Source organism: Melospiza georgiana, chromosome 1 (assembly GCF_028018845.1).
Source record: "Melospiza georgiana isolate bMelGeo1 chromosome 1, bMelGeo1.pri, whole genome shotgun sequence".
In the NCBI taxonomy this organism is placed as follows: Eukaryota; Metazoa; Chordata; class Aves; order Passeriformes; family Passerellidae; genus Melospiza; species Melospiza georgiana.
Window position 1 is genome coordinate 43,138,233 of NC_080430.1, and position 15,241 is coordinate 43,153,473.

A 15,241-nucleotide genomic window follows, 5' to 3' on the forward strand; every position below is an offset into this window, starting at 1 on the left:
TACAAGAAAGGGTGCAAGATGCACAAACTCCACCAGCTCTGAGAATTACCTGCCTCAGAACTGAAACTGAATATATACACAGCTTTACCAGAAACAGTATCTATAGTAGTTGCTTGGTGTTTTGAACATTAATTCCTTCTTCCTGCCTAGAAATTAGGTCCCTCTTTCTCCACTGACTACAGGCAACATCACAGACACTACTTTTTTTTGTTGTTGGGATTTTTTGGATGGGTAGGAACGGATGCATCAGGCTCAGATTATTTTCAGTAATCTTTTTGTCCCATATCCAAGCCAGTCCATTTTCTTTCATGCAACCAGAAGCCCTTGCTGCCATCACATTTTTTTATGGTAAAGCCATAACACGGGCAGTAAAGCACTTCTGCTTCACATTTCCAGAGGGCTGCATAGAAACAGCTGCCTCCTGTTTCCACAGAGTTTGTTCTGGGAGGGGGTCTGGAGAGAAATGTGAACAATTAATTAGCAGGCTGTTCATTGCCTTGGCTCCTGGCCTAGGCTCCGTGCTGGTGGCACTACACCAATGTCACGTTGCCCAGCATCAGTGGGGAGAAAGGACGATTGAAAATCAACTGTGTCAAGTAGAAATCCCTTCTCCCAGCAACAGGCAAGCACACAGGAGGATTGAGATTGGCCTGGAAAGCTTTTAGTCTGTGCTTGAATCAGTGGACACAGCAAGGCAAGGGGCAGTAGTGATAACAAGGACGAGCAAGAAAACATTATCCTCCCCCACATGATTATTGCTTAGCGAGTGTAACTTTAAAGGCTTTAAAAGAAATCAGTTAGCAAAGGAGTGGGATATTTGATTGTTTTTTGTGGGAGCTTTATAAACTCAAACTCTACCCCACAGTGTAGGGGGTAGAGTTTGAGTTTATAAACCTAAAATGGAAAAGTGTGAGCCATTTTTCTTCCTTCTCCCATGTTACCATTCCCCACCCCCCGCCCCCAAACTTTGAGAAACAATTCTCCAGTTGCTGACAAATCCACAAAACCTTGGTAGGTTGGAAGAAGAATCTCCAGTTAAAATCCCAGACCAACAAACCCTCACCTCCTCATCTCCCAAATCTGCCCCATGAAGCAAAGAAAGTGCTTGCTTTGTAGGTCAGAGCTTCTCCCTTTCCTATGTGGTAGCAAACCTTTCCTAGCCCTCAATTCTGTCTACACCCTTCAGCTCCCTAACACATTTTCAAATATTCACTGGGCTTCTCACAAAACCTGCAGTTATAAAGGATAAAAAGGAAGAAAACCAACTTAGTTATTTTTCAGTGGCTTTTCCTCTGTGCCTGTGGTATCAACACTGATTTTTCCCAGGGAGACAGATGAGGTTTTTCAACCATGCCAGAGGGAACTCAGCTAACTTGAATGATTTCTGCACCTGAGCCATTTGTTTACTGAAGCAAAAGGGCACACAGTTACAGATGAGCTGGATTTCAATTGCTAAAACATCTGCCAAAGCAAAGCCTTTAAAGACTTCTCAGTGACTTTAACAAATCAGAGACTCATGCACCTTGTCAGAGTGTGTTTTGCCAGCCTGCTCTGATGGAAGGGAGAAGATACTGGTGGCAAGGAACAGCCTTCACCAGAGGTGTAATTTGCCTATGTTTAAGGAAGTGTGCTCCTACTTTGCTCTAATCACAGAATTATTTGCTCATTTACTAGGTAGAAAATACGTTTAAAACTACAGTTCCTGTCCTTGTTTCACTAATTGACTAAAATAGCATCCCTCAAACTTTCCAGTGCAGTCACATTTGCCCCTTTTTTGGGCTAGAGCAGCCTTTGGCATTGTTTGTAGTGACAAGCTCAGCCCTGTTGCAAATCTTGTTCCATACCTGGCTGTTACAAGCTGGGCATCCAGGGGGTGTTTTCAGAGACAGCAGCATTTACAGGGCTGCAGCAGCAGCTAAATGCAGCCTCAGGATAAGTGTGGCAGGATCAAGCCCAGCTCCATGTAGGACAGAGTTTGGCACTGAACAAGATTACAGTGCCAGAGACAGTGCAAGTCACAGCCACTCCTTCCAGAGGTGATTTTGGGCAGCAAACATTTGTTTGGACTGGACTGAAGGTCTGAGCACAGCTCACTCTGGGTTTAACAAAACCAAGGGGTTTCACAGCATCCCGCTCCCAGCTCCCCCAGAGCAGGGGGTCTGCTTCACAGGGCACATCCCAGCTCTGGGAGCCATGCAGGGCAAACTGGTTGCTGCTCTGGGAGCAGCAGGACATCCCTTGTTTATCTGCACAGCATTTCTGGCTGAGGCTCTTCCTAGTCTTACCAACCTGTCTGTAAGGGGCACTGGAGCAACACTTGTGCAGCTTGCAGGGAGAGCCTTGTTTACTCAGAGACAACTGTAACTTTTTTCAGACTTGTTTGTAATTTGCTGAAGCCTTCTCTGTACACTGTGTCGTGTTTTTCCACTTGTCCACTGTGATAATAAACAGCTTTTTAAAGAACAAGCTGCCTGCAAGTGCTCGGGCTTTGCTGAAGCCCTGTGGAGCAGACACTCGGCTGCATCAAGATGGGACAGTGACACCCCAACTAATTCTGGCTGCATACAAGAGAGAGGAGCTGCCACAGCTGGAGGAGGCCTTTCACAGCTGCCACTGCCCATGAGGGCCCTTCCAGCAGAAGGTGCCAGTTCATTTAGGGGCAGCATGGGAAAGCACAGTGGTGCCTCAGGGATGTGCTGCAGCCGTGCTGCACCCTGGAGTCCTCCTGCCCCACTGACTGCAGGAGCTCTTCTCATTTCCACCTCCTGCTGCTGGGGGCAAGGCTTGCTGGCTGGAGGTGTCACCACTTGTATTGGGCTGGTGCAAGCTGTGTGTGTTTACTGGTGCCAGGTGATGCTGCAGCCCTCAAGGAAGCCGTGCTGTGACACAGTGCAGTCCTGCTCCAGTCGAACACTGCCAGGTCCTGAGGACAGGGTGTTTGTCTGAGCCTGGTGTGGCTCACTGTTGTCACACGTGTCTCCAGGTGCCAGGCCTCAGTTTATGACTTGCAGGGTGGTGCAAGGCCATGCAGCCTTTGCTCTTCAACCACAGCCAGGGCAGGATCCCAGTCCCACTGTTCCATGCCAAGGGAGTGGTATTGATGCCCAAAATACAGCAAGACACCTGTTGCTGTTGACCTCATTTCAGAGAGATGAGACACACTCTTTTCAGGAGTGAAAAAAGGTTTATTTTTGACATCCCTTTGTGTAAAGCTTTATAAACCTTTCTGTGTCTATCTCCAATTGGTCAGTAACAAGTTGTTACCCCATGGTAATTGGTCAGTCTTAGACAAGGTGTCTACGTGCAAGAAAGGGTTGTTTGTGAGATACTGTTGTCTTTCTTAAAGCTGAGATGGTTGGGATTGTTGAAACAGATGCAGGAAAATAGACCTAATCTGTAGATTCTTTTGCAGGGAAACAAGTTATTTTTTGCTGTTGCAGGCTTCTGTTTTCATGAAGAGATGTTGGCTTTCTCAGGGCTGTGTCAGGCCAAGTCAGGATCCAGTCTGCAAGGCCTTATACACACACACCTGCTGCTTGCCACCACAGATACCCATGCCTGCTTTTCTGGAGCTTCATTCTGCTCCCTTACCCTGTGTGAGCAGACAAAACCAGGAGCCCACTGCAGAGCTGTACAAATGGCTGCAATCAGGCTGCATCAGAGCCAGGTGAACAGCAGCAAGGGATGGGTTTGCCCCGAGGAAGGGGAGGTCACTGCAGAAACTACTCTGTTTTCAGCTGATGGAACGAGTAATTTCAAGCTGCAGCTGTACACAAAGGTCTCAACTGCTGCTTTAGTAGGTAGAAACAGAACAGCAGGATTGTGCTAGATGAAAATGGAGGCCAGGCTGGGAACTGCCAGCTGCACTCAGGGACTCCAAATTTACTCACAGGAGGAGGTTTCTCCTTGCTTGCTGGAGGCTCTCAGTTGCTCTGTGGGATAGGTCAGCCTTCTGAAAACACAGCAGAGCTACTGGGGCGAGTCCTTCCTCACTTGCCAGAGTGGGAAGAAAAGGTGAGAGGATGCAGGGAGTGTCACAAGTGCTAGGGGAGTCCCTCTTCAATCCTGGGAAATTGCTGATGGAATCCCCTGTGAATCTCGACAGGGCTGAGGTCAGCCAGTATTCATTCTCCACACCCAGAAGTAAATGAGAGCTGCAGAGTTTGAAATAGCTGCCCTCAGGTACACAGGAGGATGTGAAAACAGGGATGATGCTTCAGAGAAAACAGCAGCCTCAGCTTCAGGAGCATCAAGGCATGAGAGGTCACAGCAGGTGGGTTAAGGGATAAAAACTGGCCTTAGCCAGGGGCAAAAACTACAGTCATTGCTTTATACTGGGAAAGCAGGAAATGTCCTGTGCCTGTTGCAGGCAGGGAGCCTCTGGGTGATGCACTGGAAAACAGCAGGCTTTGGGCAGTGCTGATGCCACCTCACCCACTCGAGGTCAGCACCTGCAGGACTCAAGCAGCCCTTTAGGGTGGCAGTACATAAATCCTGCCACACACGGGGGGCTCCCCACAGAGCCCCATTGTGCAGTGCTGGTCTGAGAGAGGTGCCACGCTTGCCCATGCCAGCCCCGCGCAGGCAGCTGGCTCGGGAGGTGGCGGCTGGTGACACGGCTGAGGGGACACTTCCATCGCTGAAGGGACACTTCCGTCGCTGCACAAGTGTCCGCCTTGCTCCTGTGGGGCAGGGAGCCAGAGCTCCAGCTGCAGCAAACCCCTTCAAAGAACTAAATTATGCCCAGCCTCTCCTGTCTGGGGATTCCCCTTGTACACTGAAGGCAGAGACTTAATTAGCTGCTAAAGCCTCGCAAGCCGGGAGAGTTGGACCTCACGGACTGGAGCAAATGAAGCCGTCAAGCTTCCATGCTCCCATTACCTGCCAGACGCTTTAATCCTGACTTTAGCAGATGTTAATCCCGGCCCGGGTGACTTGTGAGGAGGAAGGCTGCTCCCTTGAGGAGTCACCCGGGTCCGCAGGGGAAGGGAGCGGCCCCGCGGCGCTCACGGCCCTCAGCGACAGGGCCCGATGGGCTCGGGGAGAGGCCTGGCAGCTTCCTCTTCTCCTGTTTGAAGCCGGCTTACAGAAACAGCTAGGAGGGAAGGGAGGGGGGAGGCTTTGTTAAAATGTAAACGCGTGTTCAAACAAAGCAATCTGTAAACAGGAAGAAAGGAAAGTAGGGCAGGAGCTCAACACAAAGCATGACTCCGAAGACAAGGGGCCAAATGCGGAGGCACAGAGCACCTGCCATTTCCAGCGGGCTCGGCTGGGCCCGCGTCCCTGCGCCTCAGATCTGCCTCCTCTGTGCTCCTGCCTTTACGAGGAGTGAGTCATCTTGCGTCAGCTGAGGATGGGCTTTATGCAATTATTTATTTATGTCAAACCCTCCTCCCTGCCACCATGCATCCCTGATCTCATCCCCCTCCGAAAACAGATGCTTTATTACATGAGGGCTGGAAAACTCCATCTCACTTGGCTTTTGCTGAGGCTCCTTGTTTCCCAGTGGCTGGCTAGCAAGGAGACAGCAGGAATGAGCTGCACAGCACCTCAAGGGCAGTGTGCTCTCCTTGCTTTGCTTTTTGGACACCAGCATCCCTGTCCCTGCAGGGTGGGATGGAGCAGGGAGCCTCCTCTAGTGAACAAACATGCTGAGGGATGTTTGCAGACACCAGCAGGCTCCAGCCTACACTCCCCCCAGGCACAGACATTGCTCAGGTGTCATAGCCTCAGAAGGAGAATGAGACCTTACAGAACAAGGCACTAAAACACCAGGGGAGGAATTTCCCTGTTTAGCTCCTGCTGCTGCAGGAGACTCTTCCCACCTTCCCACTCTCTTTGCTACCAGGTGTGTGTTGTTCCCCTCTTTCTGCTAAAAACAACACAGCATCCTGAAGTGGACATAGACCACTGGCTGTACCAAACAACAGTGTGTGGTGGCAGGGCCAGACACACACAGACACACACAACATCACTATCTATTGCTGACAATTCCCAGGAACACCCTGGGCCCAGCACAGCATCCCAGTTCATCCTACAGGACAAGCAACTTGGGGCAAAGGTGGCATGTCTCATGTCCCAGCCACAGGAAGGTAGGATGTGATACCAACAGATGCCACTAATTTAAATTTCACACATGAAATCCTTCACCTACTGAACTGGAATGATTTCCTGCAGATTTTTCTGATGCAAAGCCAAACTCGGCTCTAACTAGTTATCGATTGCTTCCATAACACAGCTCAGGACTGAGCAGGAAAACACAGAAATGATCGGCAGCTAAGGAATTCAGGCTTTCCAGAAGACAACTGGGCTGGGGAAGTGGGAGGGGTGGTGGAAAGAAAGTTACTCTAAGAAATGATAGGAACATGTTCCTCAGTTATGGCATCCAACTATTTCTGGGTGCAGGCTTGAATAATTTATGCATTAGAACTCTCATCTCCCACAGAGAGAATTGTGATGATCCAAAAGTCACTGTGCTTTAGCAGTGGGTTCAGCTTCCCCCAGCCACACCAAAAGGCTTATCTCAAAAGTGGAGCAAGGATGTGAACACAGCCGTGGGGGAATCTGTGCCATCAGTCCGTGGATCACATTCCATCAGCCTGCACAAGTCACCCTGGCTGGGAGCACCACCCAAGAAGCATCTCCTGCCTGGAGAGTGGACTCCTTTCGTTTTCTCCCACATCATCCACATAACCTTGGTGAAATGCACTTGGTTTTACTCAGAGCTCCCACAGCTCCACTCCCAACTGGTGTAGGGGGAGAGGTGTAAAATCACACCTTCCCCGCAGCAGACTTACCCCGTACACTGTCTGAAACCACACGGCTCAGCTGTGCTCCTGTCCTCATCTCACTTTACATTCAGCACAAGGGCTACAGCTCCCCAGCTGCTGCAGGCCAGGCAGGAAGGTTTGGAGGGGTAACTCAGCCAGCCAAGTCTCTCACATGCACAGCTACCTGCTGCAGGTGACCTGACTTACAGGGCTGCAGCCACTAGCCCCGGGAGAAAGTGCTCTGCCCTTGTCAGGATGCTCCACTGGGGAAAAATTTAACACCCACAGTGGCTCTGGGCAGAAATTCCCTCCTCCAGCAACCTGTCTCTGAAGGAGGTTGTTATAGTAGCCTCCTTCCAGCTGTTCTGTTTAAGAACAGACCAGAGTGCTGGGAACCATCCAGGACAAAGAAATCCATGCACTGCCCAGCCACAGGTATGCTGTCATGGAACCAGTTTTTAAGAGGCAACCATGAAGTGTTTTGGGAGGAAGCTGAAGTGGAATTTGGGTTTGAGGAAACTGTAGGAAAGAGCAGCTATTAAGTTACCTTGATCCTCTGATGGGGGTTCCCAGACTCCAGGTGATGAGAAAGGCTGTTTGCCACCATCTTTGCCCCATATTCCTTTTTTTTTTTTTCATTTGGAAACCACCTATGAGTTTCCCTACCTACTGACCTGGCAGCTCTAACTTATGCTACCCTTGAAGGCCATTATGTTTGCTGAAGACCTACAGAGGATGCATTAACCAGAGACATCTCACCTCCAGCCTCCAGCCACCCCCACAAAACAGCAGCTACATCAGCTCTTGTCTGCTGAGACCTTCCCTGCCCAGAGGGATACAAGCCTGTCACATCACTGCTTGTGGGACAGGTGAAGAGTGAGAGGGACTCAGAGGGGCCAGAGGGGGCCTGAGGATTGCACTCCCACCTGCAGGACTGCAGAGACGTGAGATGCCAAGCTGCTTTTCTGGCTGTGGCTCTAAACCATGCACTGCTTTTCCTTCCTCTGCTCCAGCTCAGACATACAGAAGTTCTGTCCCACAGCAATGCCTCTTTCACCAATACTTTAAAAAAAAAATCACCTGGAAGTGTGAGGAAAACTGTGCTTCAAAAGATTTATTACATATATTTGTACATATTTTACATGAATGGAATGTTAAACATACAACCTAAAAATCAATAAAAAAATATTTTCATTCGTGATTATGTACTGGCAAACCACTGAAAAGAGTACCTTAGAACAACTTAAGTCAACTTGCAATCATACTGCTCAATTAAAAAAAAAACCAACAAAACAAACAAATATATTTTACATTTACATTAGACATTGCAAATTACATTCCAATTTCTGCTCTGGGTAATGAAGGAAGGTATCTTGTCCATTACCACTGCACATACAGGTGGCATTTCAGAAGCAAGCATGGACTTCCCTCTAACTCACCGTGGGCAAGGTTAGGTCTGTAGGAAGAGGCATACAAAAAAAAGGGAGTACACACTCTGCTCCCTCCCAGCAGGTATCTGCCAAAGGGTGGGAAGAGCCAGAATGAGATTTGTAATCAAGGGATAAAGGTTAACGCTGGATCACCACTCATTCAGTGCCACACTGCAGCTCTTAAAATTTGTTACAAGTAGTTTTTATGTAGCTCACTAAAGCATCCCCTCTACAGCTAAGCCACCTCCCTTCTTCCTTGAAAGTTATAGTGCTTTGGCAATATCAGCTAGGGGAGAATTCTTCACTGTATGGTAACAAATATTCCAGCTTCATCTTAATATATACAAGAGCATAGAATCAAGCTTTGATGTCTCTTTCTCTTAGAATTTCACACCTTGAGAGCTTGTGACCAGTCGTGTTGAGAAGTGTTTACTATGAAATATAACATATCAGCATTAAAAGGGACAGATTTGAAAGAAAACAAGAGGAACAGGATTCAGCAACAGATTATGTTCTTGCAACGTCGGGTTACTTACACTTGAAACTCTGCCAAAATCGAGCAAATCCTATTTATCGTTGCAAAATCTTTGCCAAAGCACACCCAAGGGCAAAAGTCTCTCAAACAAACACACATAGATTAAAAGCTGCCAGAAAGATCAGTGAGTGGGCTGGCTGCCTTCTACTTCTTTACACTGGCAACTTATTAAATCCAAGACAGAACCAAGTCCAGCCTTTTTCAGGTGCAGGATATTCTTATGGTGCAGGATATTCCTTTTTCAGGTGCAGGTTACTCCTATGGTGGTTTACCTGAGCAAGTCTTCAACAACTAATAATGCCCCACAGTGAGGTCATTTTACAGCTTATCCCATCATCAGCTCTGATGTACTAATTGAGACATGACTTTACAGAACACAAGCAGCTTGGAAAGCCAGCCTATAATTGTGGAGTAAGATAACCAAATGTAATTTGAGAGTATGGACTGGATTAGTTTTTTTTACCCCCAACAAGCTAAACCATCTCCAACTTGATTTTAGAAGCAGCTTACTTATGTGGAGAAACAGAAAACATCACAGATTTTTCATTCAGGAAAACAAATCCTGGACATAGTTCTGTCACGGGTTTCTCACACAGAGTGTTTTGAATGACAAAAAGTTAAGTGGTAGGAACTGCATGAAAAAAACCACATTTGGTTGGATTGTAGGAAATCCATAAGAAGCCTTCTCTTACAGTCACAATCTCTTAGATCACTTTTGCTGATGCCAATGGAAAGCCTATTCATATAGGAATATGGCCTAACATATATCTCATCTTCAGCTAGGCAGAGAAGAAACGGATACTATAATGACTTTAAAGCTCGGAAGGGTGGCAAGTGAATAATCAAATTTAGCACTCATCAAAAAAATAGAGAATCCTCCACTACCAAAGGTGAGCTGGAAGATCCCATAGTAGCACTTCTGCACTCCCAGGTGTGTGGTAGTCTCTCAGCAGGAAAATCCCAACAGCACAGCAGAATTAGTACCAAATTTGCACACAAATACTCCTTCAATACAGGAAAACGGCTAAAAGCCACAAGAAACTCAGAGAGATCACTGTCTGCATCAAAAGCAACATTTTGCCACCATTTGCAAAGAGAGATAGTAACATCCAAGTGCCAAGTCCCTTGCTTTTGGTGGAACACGGAAGAAATGGAGCAAGTTTCCAAAGCCCTCACATAGAAAAGGCAGAGCACTAAAAGCATTCTCCAGCACATCTCGCATATTAGACATATCCCTCCATAAACACCAAAGATCCACATTTTTCAATAAAAATTATCTTTCCCATATTTGCTGAGATTTCAGTTTCCTGGGAGTCTGTTGTACCAGCTCTCCAGCCTTTCAGCAAAGCTTAATTAAAAACCCAGTGCTCCTAAAATTAAGATGTAGGATAAATGGATAAATCTTGAGATTCAGTCATAAACCCCCTTTACATCATAAGAGGAGAAGCAGGGAAAAAAAACCAAGGTCACAAGTATCCACCCACATTTTTGTACATACACTACATGTTTTCCCTTCCAAAATACCCCAGTACACTTCCCCTTGATTATGACAGCTAACCTGACTACAAATAAGACCATCTGTTTTTGGCTTTATCCCTCCCAAAATTAAAATACCAATAATTTGTGGTGTGCTTCATATTTTTGCTTTTACATCCTGCTCAACTCATTGCTGAATGTACACACTGCAGGAAAATGAGCTACCTCCTTCCAAAGGGAAGCCTTATTATAGATATACTGACTTGTAAGTGCCAGGACAAAGAGTGCCCTGTGCTGACAGCAGTCTTGACTCCCTTGTTATTGTATGGGGTATGGTTAAATACAAACCAACTCACAGCCACCTCCACTATGAACTTCAAAACACGAGCTGCTACTGAAGAGACATGGGTATGTTACAAGTTCAGAAAAATCGCACATTTCAAGACAGTGTCAAATCTACTCTTCCCCTGCTGGCAAGCAGCATGTTTATGGCAGACCTGAGTATGGGAATTATTTCACACCTTTACATATTTAGGGAAGATATAGGCCAGATGACAGAAAATACTCTGAAAAGCACAGAATTGGCAATCTCAAGATATTTACAGGCAAAGAAGCATATCACACCGAAATTGAAGTTATTGCTTCTTGTGGACAAGTGTGGTGTTCCTTGTTTGAGACACAGGACTTGTTTGGTGTTTATTTTTCCCTTCTGAAGCACAATGAGTTGACACCCCTGTGAGGACATTTTCAAAATGAAGGTGTTGTCTGTGACTAGAGCTGTGCCTACAGCATGGTCATCACCAGCTGATGGTGACAGAAAGCATACCTAGGTGAGTTTCCACTGGTGTTTTCAAGCATCACTCTCATGCTTCCAGGGTCATTCCAGGCTTGGTCTATCTTACAGGTTTTGATACAAGAAAACCTCCCATTGTCTTTCAGAAGAGATTTATGGATACCAAGAACATCAAACTAAAGCTGACCTTGTATCAGTTCCTCAAATAATCTAGGGAACTGCTGCTCTACTGTGCTGATGGAAGCAGCCATGGACTCTTGCCTGCAAAAGCTTCACCAGTGCAATAGCTAGTGACCTGCTTTTCCAACACTGTTCCTAAACATGGGACAACAGTCCCAACTGCTGGGCCTTTAAATCAGCTACTTCCATCTGAATACAGAAGATGAAGGGTTTTGAGGAAACAGTAAGTGAACTAGAAGTATGAACTACCAAAACTGAGCTCAAGTTGTACACAGATTTATGTTTCTTGTATTTACGTACTTAACCCTCAAGCCAAAGACTATCTATGACCTCAGAGCACAGGACATCAAAACACCGACCTACCCCCTTTACATGGCTACAGGTGAGTTTCTGCAGGCATGAAGCCAACAGTAAACATTAAATCAATGCAAATGGAAAAGTTTTACTTTCAGAAGATATCAGGAGTTTAAAACATTGGGAAAATGGGCCTGCAGGCAACACCACTATTTGAGTATCACAGGTGCTGTAGTTCCACATCCCCTCCCTCCCTCCCCCAAGATAATACAAGGCAACACAAATATTCTCGTCAAAAAAGGACTCTGTACAGGGAATGACTGTACATTTGATGTGACTACAGAATCGAATGTGTGACAAAATGATTCTGCTCCCACTGAAAAAGAGAACTCAACAGGGCCTCATAGCTTACAGGTTCAGCTGAAACCAGTGATGCAAGCCCAAAAGTATAGAAACTGCACTGGCAATTATGACAATTATCTAGTTTGGACTCCTTTAGATTTGCAGCGTAACAAAGGCATTTTACAGAGCAACATTCAGGAGAAAATGTTATCCAGGGAAGAACTGCTATTCAAGCAAGATGGGAGAGTTTAAGAACATGAACTGCACTTCTTCTCCAGATAGCGGTAGTTGCTCCTGTTCTTTGCCCTTTTTGATATAAATCACAGCAGCAACAGAGAGAAATGTGTACTTAAACAAAACAAACAAACAAAACAAAAAAAACCAGAATCCAACCAGAATTATTTATGTACAAGAAAAAGTCTGAAGTGTTGTGCAACTTATTGTAGCCATTGAAACTCACTAAGAATACTGTTGCTAATAAATATTCATAAACTCTTCCCTGTGTTGTGAAATTCAGAAACTACTACAATTAATTCTCGATATAAAAAGTATGCTTCTAAACCCTGATATCTGTTCCAGTTCATTGTCTTTAAAAAAAAAAAATCCATTTTAACTGTGATACTTTGTGGGAACTAATACATATCCACAGTTTTACTTGGTGTATCCACCCAGAGACAACCTGTGTTTTGTGGAGCTCTGGTATACCAATACAATACAGTAAAATAATAATAAATTAAACAAATGCAGATGAATTAAAAAAAAAAAAAAAAGAAAGATAGAAAAAAACCCAAACTAAACGAAAATCCACACTGTCAAATGGTGGTCTCCACACGAAGACACCAAGGGTTTAGATGCAATGTACTACAGATCCTGCGACCAAAAAACACATTCAAACAAGGAAACATGAACTTGCGCATGTTCGAAAAATAAACACAAATCCCACCTCGATGTAATCTCGCCCATGCCTATAAAAACCTCTCCCCATGCCCACACTTGCAGTTATTCATTTACACCTCAGGAGGCAGCCTGGAGATGAGAGTAGTACAATAAAATAATTACCTGAAACATCTTTAAAAAAATACCCGTTAAACAAATTACCTTAACTGGCAGCACTTAAAATTGGTAATTCATTTCTTTTTCCTATTTTAAAAAAAGTTGCATAGCTGTAAGATTTTGCTTTGCTGCATTTCTTTCTGTCATTTTGACTCATGAGCAATAAAAGAGACGTTTTAGTTACTTAAATAGCAATACAATGTGCAGATTTCAACAATCTCTATAGCTTGATCAATATAAATTAGTTACCTGTCTTGGTTTTACTCTTTGGACTGCATTGTGACAAAGGTTTAGTTACAAAACTTTGAAATACAGTATTCCTACACAGAGCGGGTTATGTTTTCTGTTCTTGAAAAAAGTGAAGAACGTAAAACAGGGTGTGAATTCAGTAAATTAAGGTCACACTGTTAGATTTTATTTAGTTTGCCATGTACTGTTCTTCAGCCAACGAGAAGGTGAAAACGTTCCCACTTTGATCTGGGGCCGTTCCCCTGCGAGGGTCTCAGAGAGCACATATCAAACGTCTCCACTCCCACTGGAGGCAGTAGGAAACATGTCCAATAACTCGCTTCTTCACAGAACCAGAAGTTGGGCTGAAATTTGGAACTTTGGCCTTCGATACAAAACAGTGTCAGTAATGTCTCTGGGGAGTCGATTGTTACAGGATGTGCAGCATTTTCAAAATCCCTGTGTGTCCTTTGCATGAGTGTTTGGTATACTGAGCACTACTGTCAAGTAACGGTGTCTGCAATGCTTTCTCCGTGTCACTGTCCATCTTTGCCTTTTTCAGCCACAAAGAACTAAGTCTCAAGCCAGGCACGCTGTGTTCAGCAAGAGAACCTCACATCTCCTATGTTTTCTGATCAGTGGAAGCAGCTGTTGGAAAAGCAGAGGAGAAAATACTATTATTTCAGTACAGAAACCATTCAAACAGCATGAGCACAACAACTGAGTTTTCCTCCCCTTTTTTCCTAAGTCTCCAGTTATCACCATCCCTGCTGTGGAAAAAGCAAATAGAATTTAACATGAGGCTGGACAGCCATGAGCATGTACAGAGACACAGGTGTTCATGAACAGCATGCAGCCTTCTGCCACAACCAGAGACTGGGGGCAATATAGGAAATGTGTTTGGTTATTAATTTTGGCTGACACTGCCGTGAGATCAAAACAATTATCTCAGTAGCAGGATATCTTCCTTGCGGTTTTCTTTGCTAGCCCTACAACACAGACACATGAAGCAACATGAAAGAAATGCACAAATAAATGCTAGTCATGAATACTTCTGATTTTTCAAAAAATTTCCTTCAGAACAACAAAACCAAACTCTCAGCTAACAGATAGGATTTCAGATATCTCTATTTCTCTAAGAATTGTGATTGTTGGTGTGCTTTGCAATGCTTAGGGGCAATTATTTAATATAACTTAAAGTTTCTGGGTCAGTCAACTAAAGAATAAATCTTTAAACTTTTAACACAGATTGCAGATCTGCAACCATTAACACAAAACATAAGCTGGAAAAATGCAAACTTCTGTGAAATGGGATAGAAACATGTCAACATTTTTCATTTATTTATATGCTTTAAACATTCTGGAATGCATTAACATTAAGGTAGTTTTGAAAATACCTAGTTTCAACCTTTTCATATGATTCCAAAAGACTTCTGTCAGAAATACGTGCCAGTACTCACAGAACAATCCAAAATGACTTGTAATTGTATAATTTTAATTTTGTTTCATTTCTGTGGAAAAATCCTCTTAGAAAGTTAATGCTAAAGGTTTCTTGACACTGACTTGCCACTTTCCAGTACTAAAACTGCAAAGACCACGCCATGCAAGGATGAAGAAACCTTCTGCCTATATTGCAATATACATCAATTCTTATTGATTAATATTGTCATTCTGAGACACAGTAGTAAATTCACAATTAAAAAGAAATAGTACAGTGATTTCAGGTAGTCAAGATATTTATTGTTGGAACATAAATAAACATTACCTAAAAATATGAGTCTTGTCTTAATCTGATGGATGCTCAGGGCAAGATCTATTTACTTCAAACCATTCATCTATGCAGCTGTTGGATACATGACAAAAATGAGAACAATTGACATGAATACAAGTAATATTTAGCAGTAGGATATGAATATAAATTGGTTTCTCCATTTCAATGACTAGTAGAATTTTATATTATACAAAGAAGTATATGCATATACACACATCACTGGAAAAATTAATAACCCCAAACCACAGTAATACTTGGGTATTAAACAGTGTTGAAAACCTAAATTTCTTAAGTGTTAAAATTTTCTAAGGAAACATTTTACAAATTACAGACTTCATACACAGGTTAATTAGCTACTAACATCATCTT

At 44.3% G+C, this 15,241-nt stretch overlaps 1 protein-coding gene across 1 annotated transcript in view; it reads right to left on the bottom strand.

Annotated features, from left to right (window-relative positions):
- Window positions 1-11,741: 11,741 nt before the first annotated feature.
- The window catches only part of ZNRF2 (zinc and ring finger 2), a 55,301-nt gene continuing 51,801 nt past the window's right edge, over window positions 11,742-15,241 (bottom strand). Inside the window, exons 4-5 of the mRNA XM_058030556.1 lie at window positions 14,867-14,944; window positions 11,742-13,749 (exon numbers count right to left, since the gene is read on the bottom strand). Coding sequence (XP_057886539.1) covers window positions 14,887-14,944 — 58 coding nt within the window. The 3' untranslated portion in view covers window positions 11,742-13,749; window positions 14,867-14,886. The remainder of the gene's footprint in view (window positions 13,750-14,866; window positions 14,945-15,241) is intronic.